General features: G+C 39.3%; 1 protein-coding gene across 1 annotated transcript in view; it reads left to right on the top strand.

Annotated features, from left to right (window-relative positions):
- The window catches only part of npr2 (natriuretic peptide receptor 2), a 160,866-nt gene that overhangs the window by 13,490 nt on the left and 132,104 nt on the right, over nucleotides 1-15,272 (top strand). The window contains exon 5 of the mRNA XM_072252432.1: nucleotides 11,923-12,058. Coding sequence (XP_072108533.1) covers nucleotides 11,923-12,058 — 136 coding nt within the window. The remainder of the gene's footprint in view (nucleotides 1-11,922; nucleotides 12,059-15,272) is intronic.

The following is a 15,272-nucleotide window of genomic DNA, read 5'->3' as shown; positions in this document are numbered from 1 at the left end:
GGGTAAATACAAGCAGGCTTTTCCCACTGACGTTGAGTAATACTAGATCTAGAGATCATAGGTTAAGGGTGAAATGTGAAATATTTAAGGGAAAACCTGAGTGGGAGCCTCTTCAGTGAGAGGGTGGTGCAAGTGTGGAACTAATAAGTTAGGACTTTATTCCCTGGAGTGGAGGAAAATGAGGAGAAATTTGAGGTATACAAAATTATGAGGGAGTATAGACATGGTAAATGATCAGCTCAATATATAAGTGCACATATGATCCACGTAGAAATAATCTGGTTTGTTCTGATAGACCTTATGGAGACGTTTACAAGGAGATCAAAACTGGGAACTCAGTGTTTAGGGATATTTGATAGGTAGGAAGGAAATTGATGTCGGGTAAGTTTGCTAATAAAAACATAATGAAGTTCAAAGTGAGAATTACTTTAGGTTTAGAAGGTGCAGAAACCCTTTGGGTGGAGATAAAAGCTTGTAACAAAAAGTTGATAGTGGTAGGAGTGGTGTACAAGCCCAAAGCAGAAATCACAATGACTGTAAATGAAAGAATAAGGAGGAGGAGGAGGAGGACAAGAGTGTAGAGTAGTGCACTGGTTATTGGGTTACCTTAATTTTCATGTAGATTGAGTTAATAAATTTAGGAATGTCTTGAGAATGTCTTGAGAAGTGCATTTAGATTAGTTTAGATTAGTGTTGGTGGAGAGCATTCTAAGTGGTTGCATCACCATCTGATGCGAAGGGGCCACTGCACAGGATCAGAAAAAGCTGCAGAAAGTTGTAAACACAGCCAGCTCCATCATGGGCACTAGCCTCCCCAGCCTCCAGGACATCTTCAAAAGGTGAGGTGATGCCTCAAAAAGGCGGCATTCATCATTAAGGACCTCCATCACCCAGGACAGGCCCTCTTCTCATTGTTACCATCAAGAAGAAGGTGCAGGAGCCTAAAGATACACACTCAATATTTCAGGAATAGCTTCTTCCCCTCCACAATCAGATTTTTAAATGGATATTGAACCCACAAACTCTTCTTCAGTATTTTCCCTCATTTTCCACTACTTATTTAATATTTTAATATACCTTTTATTGGAATTTATAGATTTTATTACTCCATATTGCAATATACCTCTGCTACAAAACAACAATATCACAACATATGCCAGTGATATTAAACCTGATTTTGATTCTGTTTTCTACAGCAATGGGAACTAAACCAACCAGGAAACTGGTTATTTTAGATCTTGTTTAATCTATAAAGAGACACGTTTAATAAATGATTTCAGAATAGTGTATCCCCAGAAATTGATATTCATAACATGATGAAATTCAGCAACCAGTTTCAGAGTGCAAAACTTGAATCCCAGTTTCAAAGTGTAAAACTTGACTCTGAAATAATTGTATTAAAGCCACATAAGAGAAGAGGGACTGCACAGTACTGTAGTGGGTAGTGTAACATTTTAAGTTCCCCCATGACTGCATGGGTTTTCTCCTGATGCTCTAGTTTCCTCTCACATTCCAAAAATGTCTTTCAAGTTAGGCCTAGTAATTTTGAATATGCTATGCTGGTGCTGGAAGTATGGTGCCACTTGCAGGCTGTCTGCAGCACATCTCAAACTGTATTGATCATTGATGCAAACAATGCATTTTACTGTATGTTTTGATGTGTATGATAAATAAAGCTAATCTTCAGATCTTTAATCTGAAATGACTATGGAATGAAGATGGAGCTGGCTAAAGTGTACTGGGCAAATCTGTTAGCAGGTAAGAGAGCAGACAGGCAGTGACAAGTATTTTAAGGAGACGATTCATGACCTGCGGCAAAAGAAGTAGCAATCCCGATGGAAAGGAAAAATTCTACGGGAGTGAGAGGAAAGGGCAAACCATGGCTAACTAAGGAGGAAATTAAAGTGAAGGCCAAGATGGCAAAAGTTACTGGTAAACTTGAAAATTAAATGAAAATCCTGTGATGGAGGCAAAAATAAAAGTGAGGTCAAATTAGCATGAACTATGAAACGGAGCTTCAGCAAAGGAGGAGAGAAGTTATAGTTATTTGGAGAATGTGCCAAAGGAAATGATTATGGGAAACTAGGATATTGCAGAAAAATTGCAAGGATACTTTGCCTTAGTCTTTGCCACAAGAGATACTATGAACATCCTATTAATACTAAAAGTACACCACAGTAAATTCCTAATACATGTTCAAATGTATATGGTGAATAAAGTTGATCCTTGAAATGATAGGATTATAGCAGATAAGATTAAATACTATCATCATCATTAAAGAAATAGCATTAGGTAAGCTAATATGTCCTCTGGACTAAAGGTTTGTATCCTCAAATCTCAAAAGGAATGGGTGTAGAAATAGTATAGCTGCAATCTTCTTAAAATCTATAGGAGACATATCGGAGGATTACAAAATGCCTCTGTAATACCCTCATTCAAAAAAGGTGGGAGGAAATCAATGATAAATCATAGGAGGTAAGAACAGAACGTTTGCAAGTTCATAACCTGAATTTCCAAAAAAGGCAAGCAAGAAAAAATCTGCAGATGCTAGAAGTCCAAGCAACATTCACAAAATGCTGGAGAAACTCAGCAGGCCAAGCAGCATCTATGGAAAAGAGTACAGTTGACATTTCAGGTAAAGACCCTTCAGCAGGACTGGCGAAAAAGAAAAATGGGGACTAGATGCTGCCTGGCCTGCTGAGTTCCTCCAGCATTTTGTGTCAAGTAAAGGCACCGTGGTTTCATGAATGTGAAACAATTTTATTTGAGGCAGCTAAACTAGACAAGGAAACCAGCATATATTTTGTATTTGGATCTTCTTAAGCTATTTAACAGAGGTCATGCTCTGCAGTGTTGGGACTGATTAATTTAGAAGAAGGAAGTTAATGTTCTGGAACCAGATTTGGAGATAATTCAAAATTAGGAGAGAAGAGAAGCTGTATGAATACAACCTGTTTACAAAAAAGTCTTGATAGTGGGGGAAAAAGTTAGCAAGTGGATTAAAAAGTGGCAAAGTAGAAAGTTGTTCATCTGAAAGGACGTCTGATAAAGCAGATTATTTATTTTTCCAAAGAATGTACTGTAGGTTGTTGATAGCTGAAGGAAGAGCTTTGATAGAATGGATTCTGAGAGAATGCTTCCACTTCTGCAGAGAAAATAATTAAATATATTAATCATAGGAGAGTCATGAAGAAATCCAGTAGGGACCTCAGGGGAGACTACTCCAAAGACTCACTACCCAAAGAAATGATTGAAGAAGATCATTGTATTTATGGGGATGAATATGAAGGTGTAGCGAACAGCTAGATTTAACAAAAATATAGGATGAGGTTTGGACATATAATAAAATCCATGCCATAATTCCATTGTAAAAACAAATTTAAAACCTGCTTTTATTGTAAATGTCTTTTTCCTCTCAATCTTTACAAAAACAAGTTTACAATAAGACAAAGATGGAAAATGTCCCCATGAATGAACTCCTAAGAAGTGGCTCAGATGTGCTTAGAATGCACAAACCTTAAAAGCATTTTAAAGATTTTCCTTATCGATTGCTGAGCAACGCAGAAAAATTTATAGCAGCCTGCGCTAATTGCATTTATTTGTTTTTGGTCAAGGACTGTCGTGCTAAGGAAAAGTAATAAACTGACAACACAGTTTTTCTTGTCACAGTTTCAGATTTATTTCTGCTAGGTTGTCCAGTATAGTCTGTTTTGCTATACTACAATGCAAAACATTATGTTTTGATCAGCCTTGAAGCTTAAATACCTTATTAAATACCTGTATGAATAGAATGAAAGTAGATATATGTGAATCTGCCGATCTTCTATTAGCATCAAATAGCTGTGAGTTATTTTGATATGCTTCTCAGCTGATATATTACTTAGGAAATTCAGTGACCATTATGTGAGCAAACAGATCCCCATTAACTTCTCCATTATTATGATTACTGGGGGGATAGTGGAACACATTACTAGATACGGAACAACTCCTGAGTAGAACTTCATTCTCTGGTGTTTGATCAAGTGCAGCAAATAGAGTTAGCTCCTCAACAAACCACAATAATAGAACATTGACCACCACAGCACAGTACAGGCCCTTCAGTCCGCAATGATAAGCAGAACTTTTAACCTGCTCGAAGATCAATCTAACCCTTCCCTCCTACCTAGCCCCTCATTTTTCAATCATCCATGTGACTATCTATTTTATCTGCCTCTACACCCCAGCAGGGGTATTGCACACACACACCACTCTATGTGTAAAAAAACGTACCTCTGGCAACCCCGTATACTTTCTGCCAATCACATTAAAATTATGCCCCGTGGAATTAGCCATTTCTGCCCTGGGAAAAAGTCTCTGGCTGTCCACTCAATCTATGCCTCTTATCATTTTGTTTGCCTCTGATCCTCATTGGTTCCAAAGAGAAAAGCTCTAACTTGTTCAACCCAACCTCTGCTCCCACCATTTAGCTGCTTCTATACTGCCTACTTAGTGAGTGCAACCTGAACAAATTTCTTCCACGTTTTGTTCTGAAGCATAACAGCTGGTTATGGCAAAGAGCACGGGACCTTAAACAATTTAATCGTGGCTGAGGGAGACATCCCAGGCTGATTACCAGGCGAAATTCCTGCTGCGCATTGCATGTTGTTACAAGATACTCAATGGAGTAGGTAAATAATATGCAACTTAATGCTCCAGTTGACATGTCAAGTTCTGAGCTGGAGGCTGAACCTTCAACGTCCCTATACTGGAAGCTTAAGATGATCATCTGAGCCTAGAAGGCACTTAGAAACTCATAATGAATAACTATTCAGGTCATATGTGAATTAAAGTTCCATGCCATAACACTGGCAGAACTGAGATCATTCTGCTGGACTCTGATGACAACTGTCTCCTTCTGTCTTCAGCATTATCCTGTTCTTTTGACTGATCTAGTGCCACATGTATGTTACAGTGCTGTTTAACCTTAAGCTGCACCAGTTCACCAAGAATACTTCTTCCTATAAGCAGGGTACTTTTCTGTTTCTATTTAATCCCTCTCACAGGTTAAAACACCAACTTCCATTCTCTCAATTTAATATACTTCCCCATCTTTATCCTTTTATACATTTTAACAACATAGAACTTTGCAGCATGAATAATTTCTCAAATTCCTTCTGAGCCATCATCTCTAGATCAGCCTAGATCCCAATGTCAAGGAAATTAACATTGTTCTGACTTGCATTTTAAAATCCCTCCATGCTCTTACTCAATTCTGTGTTGAAAATTATCTTCAGTAGTAACACTCAGCCATTTTCATTTTGTAGTCATTTGATTCCAGTTAATGCCTTTCAAAATTCTATCTTCTTGATAATGCATTTTGCCAGTTACTTTGCCTTGCATCCTACATGGTGTCAAGTTTTACTTCCACCCCCCGCCTGCCACTGCAAAGTGTTCTGTCATGTACAAATGCACTGTGCATACAAACTGTTGTCGCTTATCCATTAACACTGTTGAAACCAATGCTATGTATCTTAATGGCTGATGTTCAACTTGGAAATCACTGCTTTCTGTGCACACATATACTCAGTGATCACTTTATTAGGTACACCTGTACACCTGCTCATTAATGCAAATTTCTAATCAGCCAATCATGTGGATGAAACTCAATGCATAAAAGCATGCAGACATGGTCAAGACGTTCAGTTGTTGTTTAGACCAAACATCTGAATTGGGAAGAAATGTGACCACGGAATGATAGTTGGTGTCAGGCAGGGTGGTTTGAGTATCTCAGAAACTGTCGATCTCTGGGGATTTTCACCCACAACTTAGAGTTTACAGGAAATATTGCGATAAACAAAAACATCCAGTGAGCAAAACATTCTGTGGACAAAAAAGCCTTGTTAATGAGAGAGGTCAGAGGAGACTGTCCAGATTGGTTCAGTCTGACAGGAAAGTTACGTTAACCTGAATAATCACATGTTATAGCAGAAGAACATCTCTGAACACACAGGTCAAACCTTGAAGCACAGCAGCAGAAGACAATTAACAACACACTCAGTGGCCACTTTGTTAGGTACCCCTGTGCCTAATAAAGTTCTGTCTGTTAAATCACTTTCGTAATAAATGCTATACCGCTCATGTTATTCACACATACAGTGCTACCTCAGCTTTGGTAGAGATATGTAGAAAGATCTTTCATCAGTGCAGCAAAGACCCATTCATAAGCACAACACACTATCGTGGATGGAGAGATGACTAATGCAACAGGCACTGCTGTGACCTTGCTCAGAGAAAATTATGAATTTCTCTGAATTTCAGCAACAAAGCCAGAACTTAAAAGCAAAACAACTTCCTGTTGGTCTGCTGCAATTCCCTGGCGAATATTTGTTGCTCAGGAAACCTCAATAAGTAACAGACCATTTGGTCATCACCGCATTGTTGTTTGTGGGAGTGTGACCTGTTTAAGTTTGTTGCTATGTTGCCTGTCTTGCACTGCCAGTCATCTGAGCTGTGCCATAGGGGTCAGTGATGGTGTCTCAGTTGTTAGAGTTTGTACAAATGACTATATGAATTGATAAAACACAAGAAGTGCTGGAGGAACTCAGCAGGTCAGAAAGCACCTATGGAGAGGAATAAACCGTTGACGTCTCAGGCTGAGACCCTTTATCAGGACCATGAAGAACTATGAATTGGGAGCAGGGGTAGACCAGAAGGTTACTCCAGCCTCCTTCACCATTTACAATAATCACAGCAGATCAGATTGTAGCATTCACTCTGCATTCTTGTCCACAAGTCCATCATTCCAAGTACAGATCCACCTCTATCTTAAAAAATCTCACCTGCTTCCATTGCTCTTTGAAGAAATGAGTTCCAATGACTAACAGCATTCTGGGAGAGTACAAAATGCCTTGTTTGTTTAAATCAGGGGTTCTTAATCTGGGGTCTGTGAACTTGGATGGGGAAAAAAATTACAACTTTATCTTCACTAACCTTGAACTGCAATTCAGCATTTCCTTCAATTATGAATTACAAACCACAGAAGTATCAGCAGTACCTGTGACTTTGTCAGCAACAAAAATCACAGATATTTTCATATGACATTGCAGTTGATATAAAATATCTCAAATAAAATGTAATTTAACTTACCTATATTTTAAAAGCATAGTCTTGTTATTTAATGTGCTAATAAAGAAGCACATATATTACTATATCACAATTTTAAAAAAAATTGATAACTATTTCAGTATAATTAGTTTCTTTTGTAATTGTGTATATTTTATTTTATATATTTAAAAATACATTATTTTGAGAAGGGGTGCATAGACTTCACTGGACTGCCAAAAGGGCCCATGGCATAGAAAAGGTTAAGAGCCCCTGTTTTAAATGATGATGCTTTATTTTTAAACTGTGACCTCTAGGGGCAGTAGAGCAACGTAGCAGTTAGCACAATTGTTTTACAGCACCTGCAATCACCATTTGAGGTTGGATTCCAGCTACTGTCTGTAAGAAGATTGTATATTCTCTCCATGACCATGCGGATTTTTTGTGAGTGTTTTGGTTTCCCCCCACACTCCAAAGTAGTACAGTTAGGGGTAGTAAATTGTGGGCATGCTATGATGTCACCAAAGGCTACCCCCAACACAGTACTGATTTAATTCAATGCAAATGTATATTTCAATATACATTTGACAAATAAAACTTACCTTTATCCTTACTTCTGGGTTCTCCCATAAGAGAGTTAATTATTTAGCACCTTTGGAACTATTCCAACACCAACCCCATTTTATTTTCCCACATTCCAATCAATTCCTTCCAGATTCTACCACTCTCTGAAGTGCCAGGAAAAATTTACAGTGGCCAACTAGCCAACAGATCAGCACACTTTCAAGTTGAGTGAGACAATCAGAGGAGTAGGCAGAAGCACACATGATCACAGGGAGAACGTTCAAACTCCATGTCGGAATTGAACTTGGGTCACTGATGCTGTGAGGCAGCAGCTAAACAAGCAGTGATGTTTACAACACCAGTAATATTATGTCTTCACTGCCCTCTGAAAGGACCCAGCAAGCAGGACAAAGAAGCAGACAGGAAAATTATTGCGGACATTACTCATCCAGCAAAAAAACTGCCTTTTCCTGAAGTTCCCTTCTGCTAAGTGTGATAGGGCTATTAAACAAAAACTTCACACCATTTTAAATGTTTCTTTGCCCTAGGCAGTTAGTCTCATTAACTATTTTAGTTAGACACTCCAACCCCCTCTATCTATTGCCTTACTCACTGTAATGTACTATAATGCTTTAAATCACGTTTTATAAATTTGTTTACATTGTAAATGTGCTGGTATTAATGTATTTGTGTACATTTTATTTCATATCTGTACTGTTAACTATTTTTATATAACTCAACAATTATACTCAAAATGTTACCTTTTTGATGCAATTCACACTAACACAGCACCTCAATTCCTAATAAATGTATATGGTGAATATAGTTAGTTCTTGAAGATAGTTGCAACATAGAAAACCTACAGCACAATGCAGGCCCTTCGGCCCACAAAGTTGTGCCAAACATGTCCCTACCTTAGAAATTACCAGGTTTACCTATAGCCCTCTATTTTTCTAAGCTCCATGTACCTATCCGAAAGTCGCTTAAAAGACCCCATTGGATCTGCCTCTACCACCGTTGCGGGCAGATCATTCCACGCACTCACCACTCTCTGAGTAAAAAACTTACCCCTGACATCTCCTCTGTACCTACACCCCAGCACCTTAAACCTGTGTCCTCTTGTGGCAACCATTTCAGCCCTGGAGAAAAGCCTCTGACTATCCACATGATCACTGCCTCTCATCATCTTATACTCCTCTATCAGGTCACCTCTCATCCTCCGTCGCTCCAAGGAGAAAAGGCCGAGTTCACTCAACCTATTCTCATAAGGCATGCTCCCCAATCCAGGCAACATCCTTGTAAATCTCTGTATCATTTCTATGGTTTCCACATCCTTCCTGTAGTGAGGCGACCAGAACTGAGTACAGTACTCCAAGTGGGGTCTGACCAGGGTCCTATATAGCTGCAACATTACCTCTTGGCTCCTAAATTCAATTCCATGATTGATGAAGGCCAATACACCATACGACTTCTTAACCACAGCGTTAACCTGCGCAGCTGCTTTGAATGTCCTATAGACTCGGACCCCAAGATCCCTCTGATCCTCCACACTGCCAAGAGTCTTACCATTAATACTATATTCTGCCATCATATTTGACCTACCAAAACGAACCACTTCATACTTATCTGGGTTGAACTCCATCTGCTACTTCTCAGCCCAGTTTTGCATCCTATCAATGTCCTGCTGTAACCTCTGACAGTCCTCCACACTATCCACAACACCCCCAACCTTTGTGTCATCAGTAAATTTACTAACCCATCCCTTCACTTCCTCATCAAGATCATTTATAAAAATCACGAAGAATAAGGGTCCCAGAAGAGATCCCTGAGGCACATCACTGGTGACCGACCTCCATGCAGAATGTGACCCGTCTACAACCACCCTTTGCCTTCTGTGGGCAAGCCAGTTCTGGATCCACAAAGCAATGTCCCCTTGGATCCCATGCCCACTTACTTTCTCAATAAGCCTTGCATGGGGTACCTTATCAAATGCCTTGCTGAAATCCATATACATCTACTGCTCTTCCTTCATCAATGTGTTTAGTCACATCCTCAAAAAATTCAATGAGGCTCATATGGCATGACCTGCCTTTGACAAAGCCATGCTGAATACTCTTAATCATATTATACCTCTCCAAATGTTCATAAATCCTGCCTCTCAGGATCTTCTCCATCAACTTACCAACCACTGAGGTAAGACTCGCTGGTCTATAATTTCCTGGGCTATCTCTACTCCCTTTCTTGAATAAAGGAACAACATTCGCAACCCTCCAATCCTCCGGAACCTCTCCCGTCCCCATTGATGATGATCGACAAAGCCTCAGCAATCTCCTCCCTCACCTCCCACAGTAGCCTGGGGTACATCTCATCCGGTCCCGGCAACTTATCCAACTTGATGCTTTCCAGAAGTTCCAGCACATCTTCATTTTTCATATCTACATGCTCAAGCTTTTCAGTCTGCTGCAAGTCATCACTACAATCACCAAGATCCTTTTCCATAGTGAATACTGAAGTGAAATATTCATTAAGTACCTCTGCTATTTCCTCCCGTTCCATACATACTTTCCCACTGTCACACTTGATAGGTCCTATTCTTTCATGTCTTATGCTCTTGCTCTTCACATACTTGTAGAATGCCTTGGGGTTTTCCTTAATCCTGCCCGCCAAGGCCTTCTCATAGCCCCTCCTGGCTCTCCTAATTTCCTTCTTAAGCTCCTTCCTATTAGCCTTATTATCTTCTGGATCTCTAACATTACCTAGCTCTCTGAACCCTTTGTAAGCTTTTCTCTTCTTCTTGACTAGATTTATTACAGCCTTTGTACACTATGGTTCCTGTACCCTACCATAAATTCCCTGTCTCATTGGAACGTACCTGTGCAGAACTCCACACAAATATCCCCTGAACATTTGCCACATTTCTTCCGTACATCTGTTTCCAATTTAAGCTTCCAATTTCCTGCCTGATAGCCTCATAATTCCCCTTACTCCAATTAAACGCTTTTCTAACTTGCCTGTTCCTATCTCCCTCCAGTGCTATTGCATCACATTACTGGCTATATATGCTGCAGTGATTTAAGTGCAACCAAAGTTGGACACAATGTCCATATCCTGTAAGTAAACGGAAAATAAACTGTAGGAGAATTAGCATTTAGGAAGCGTTTGCTGTGGCTTCAAAACTTTATACCTGCAGTTGCATAGTTGATAATGATGCCACTATATGGGTCAGGTGGTTGAGAGTTCAAGTTCTGCTCCAGAAACTGGAAGACAAGCAGATAGCTTAATGAAATACAGAGAATGTGCTCCAATAAGCATCTTTCAGCTGAGACAGTCATCTGAGGCTCTGAATGTAGAATATACAAGATGCATATGTATATTTCTGAAGAACAAAACATTGTTCCTAAAGAGGGGCATTATCTGTCTGTTACTCAACATAGCTTTATAGATATTTATTATAGTTAGTCAAATTTGTGTTATTGTTTTTAAGGTTATGATGAGCAAATTTCCTGCTGCATTTCCTATACTGCTGTCATGATTAAACTTTATAAGACCTTCATTAGCTATAAAGTGCTTTGGGTAGACTGACTGTGTGGAAAATCTTAGTATGAAGTTTTTAATATTCTTTGGTTATACTAAGGATAGGGATGGGAATCCAATGGGAGAGGATATGAGGTTCCCGGTTTTTTTGTAGAATTGGAAATACCAAGTCTCTGGTCTTTTCAAATGTTATCTCCTTTGAAAGTGGTACTGGATCTAAGGGAATATCCCATAGTTCCAAGCACAAATTATCTCGCCAATAGGCTAGAAACTGTAGAACCCACTACACTTTAGCTATATAAGTATAAAGATATACATACAACGAGATTTTAGATCTAGCCATTATTCACACAAACAATAGAGCAAGAACAGGCAAGCTACCTGGCTCTTCAGGTGATGTAGCCAGCACATCCTTCTTGGGTAGATAATTCCAGAGATTCACTCCCCTCTGTGAGAAATTCCTATAGACGTCAACTTTCGATGACTATCTCCCAATTCAGTAACTATGTTCTCTGGTGTCCCCTCATTCCAATCTTCCTATCTCAACACCTACTCTGCTATGCCCCCTTAGGTCTTTTATATTTCAATAAGACCACTCTTGTTCTTCAAAACTGCAAAGAGTGCAGGTCCAATTTGTTTAGCCTTTCATGAATAGATCAAGTAAAGACAACCACCTCCCACTCCCAGCAAACAGTCCAACTGAAGCTGTTGACTAAAATTGCATTTTCCATTTTTACTTTTCAGGTGAATTTTATTGCTGGTTGTTTTTATGATGGGGTTTTGTTATATGCGAGGGCTCTCAATCAGACACTAGCAGGAGGAGGGTCCAAAAAGGACGGAATGTTAATCACAAGGAAGATGCTGGACCAGCAGTTCCAAGGTACGTTAGAAGATCCATTACTGATGCTTCTGACTGATAATATTTAGTTTGCTTCTTATTGCTGCCTATCAAGGTGCTGGTTCTTAAAATTCATATATCTAATACAAAAAGGCATATCTTTAAAATATATTGCAGTTAATATATAACAAAATGTTTGGTAGCGTTATAACTATGTGCCTAATATTGTTTTGTTCATTATTTCATTTTCTGGCATCTGGGCATCACTAATGAGGGCAGCGTTTAATTGCCATCTCTAAATACTCTGTAAGGTAGTGGCGAACTGCTATCTTGAACTGCTGAAGTCTTTCTCGAAAAGGTGCTCCCTCAAAACAGGGTTTTTATTTCAATATGGACCCAGTGACAATGAATGACCAGCAATGTATCTGTATGTTAGAATGTTGTCTTGGAGACAGACCTGCATGGAAACATAGCTTTGCACATCCTGCCTTGGTGCAGCAAGCAGAGTAAAATGGATTTTTAAAGGCCTCTGAATTCAAATTTACTGCTGTCAAGTTTCGAATGGATCAGGCCCACACTAGAAAAAAAACAAAATGCAGGTTCCTACATTGCCTATTGGTAAATTTACTAAAGTCATTATATCATTCTTGAGTGCCAAAATTGAAGCAATTTGCCAATTTCCAAGACTGTACAGCTGAAGTATAACTTTCATGCCTGTGTGTTCCACCCTCATTGAGATTAATGGTTTCATTCCGTTTACTTTTTGTTTTTCATATCTATGTAGCAGTCTTTAATGATTTATACAAATGAACAAAAAAATCCATTTATTCCTGAGTTAGTTTTAATTTATTCCAAGTTACTAAGTCTTTTTCTTCAATCCAAAGTGAATCATATAATACTTCCTTACATCAGTGTCATCTTCCACAGTTATACATTACCTACTTACTGGAAGTAAGTTTGACACTGTGCGATGTTGTGTTCTTATATATTTATACGTACCGTGGTTTAACAGTAAAGAATCATGTTCTGGAAGAATTAGAACTTTTATTTACAGCAACAAAACCAAACCACCTTTTTACCAAGCCATGTTCCAGATCATGCTATCATTTCTGCACATGCTCAGAACTCTCTCCAATCACTTTCTTACACGTGACATCACCACATGCGATATAACAGGGATAGTAAAGACTCAGCAATTTTGAGTGTCTCCTGATACTTGTTTCAATTGACATCAATGTCTATTGACTATGTGATTTTTTTTTTAACTTCTAACTTCCATCTACATAACTATTAGTCCTAACTTAATGTCACCTGTAAATATGGATATAGTACTCCACTCTTTCATCCAAGTTGTTGCTTTTTATCGTGGGTCCTCATGGTGGCTTAGCAGTTAGCATGGCACAATTACAGCTCAAGGCATCAAAGTCAGAAGTTCAATTCCGCCACCACCCTTATGGTGTTTGTATGTCCTCCCCGTGTACGCATGGGTTTCCAGGTGCTCCGGTTTCTATCCACGTTCCAAAGATGCACCGGTTAGAAGGTTAATTGGTCATTGGAAAATGTCCTGTGATTAAGTTAGAGTTAAATATGTGGTGCCTGAGTACCTCAGCTTGCTAGGCCAGAAAAGCCTGTTCCATGCTGTGTCACTAAATAAATAAATAAAATAAATTTCCATTTTCCTCCTCTTGACACTTCTGCAGCTTTCAAATGCTGTTGGTAGTTTGTCTCATTTCTTTGTTGTGAAAAAATATACTGAGGGTTTATTTAGTGAGCTTGATATTTGCATATCATCCATTATCTTCTCATCATTACCAAACCAGCTTTTCATAAATGCCAATTCCCATTTTGGCATCTCCCCTACAGCTCCTAAGGCCATGCCTTCAGGTACCTTATTTGTGTAATATTTTACAGCAATTATTCTAATTCATTATTTGTTTTCCATGATTAGTGTCAGGTTTCTCCTCAAGATGTCTTTTTTGGTCTTACCCTACTGTTGTGTAACTTGCACTTATCAATTTCATCCATCTTTATACTCTGCTGATTTTATCACTGCAACACCACCCCGCCCCATGCCATACATCATAATAAACTTACAGTTCATGTTGTTTTACAACAATGACTGCTCTTCAAAAATGTGTTTGAAATGTATTGTGTGTGAAATACTTAGTGACATTGTAAGGTAGTGAAAGGTGCTATAAAAGTAGTATGGCATGTACAGTTCTGTTCTCAAGTTTATTTCAGATTTTCTTGATATCTATTTCCATTAACTAATTCTGCCATTGCAAAAGGATTTCTTTCTTTTGTCATTCTTCATCTATGTCTTTCATTAAAATCATGACATTCTATCTTTCTGGATCTAAAACCTCCAGCAATATTTAGGATTTCTGATTTTTTTTGTAATTCTCTCAGCTTTCACAGGACTGCTTTACTCTCATTATTACCAGTTTCTGTAGATATTATAGTCCTTCAGCAATTCACGCTCCAGCTCTCAAGTTACCCACATTTGCCCTGCCTTTGTCTTAAGTTATATGGCTCCCCTCTTCGGCTTTTATGCTCTGTATTTTCAATCAACTGATCACAATTTCTCACACACACAAAATGCTGGAGGAACTCAGTAGGCCAGGCAGCATCAATGGAAAAAATTACACTCGACTTTTCGGGCTGAACCCTTCAGCAGGACTGGAGAAGAAAAGGCGGAGGAGTAGTTTTAACAGGAGGGGGAAGGGAGAGAGAAACACCAGGTGATAGGTGAAACCTGGAGGGGGAGGGATGAAGTAAAGAGCTGGGAAGTTAATTGGTGAAAGAGACAGAAGGCCACGGAAAAAAAAAAGGGGGAGGACAAGGGAATGGGAAATGGTGAAGGCAAGGGTTGGAGGTATTACCGGAAATTTGAGAAATCGATGTTCATGCCATCAGCATGGAGGCTACCCAAATCGAATATAAGGTGTTGTTCCTCCAACCTAAGTGTGGCCTCATCACAACAGTGGAGGAGGCCATGGATGGACATATCGGAATGGGAATGGGAAGTGGAATTAAAATGAGTGGCCACTGGGAGATCCTGCTTTTTCTAGCGGGGGGAGCATATATTCTCAGCGAAGCTGTCTCCCAATCTACGTCAGGTCTCACTGAAACAACAGGAGGCCACAGTGGGAGCATGGAATGCTGTAGATGACCCCCAAAAGACTCACAGAGGAAGTGTCGCCTCATCTGGAAGGACTGTTTAGGGCCCTGAATGGTAGTGAGGGAGGAGGTGTAG

This window comes from Mobula birostris, chromosome 3 (assembly GCF_030028105.1).
Source record: "Mobula birostris isolate sMobBir1 chromosome 3, sMobBir1.hap1, whole genome shotgun sequence".
In the NCBI taxonomy this organism is placed as follows: Eukaryota; Metazoa; Chordata; class Chondrichthyes; order Myliobatiformes; family Myliobatidae; genus Mobula; species Mobula birostris.
This window is presented reverse-complemented; position numbering and strand designations above follow the sequence as displayed.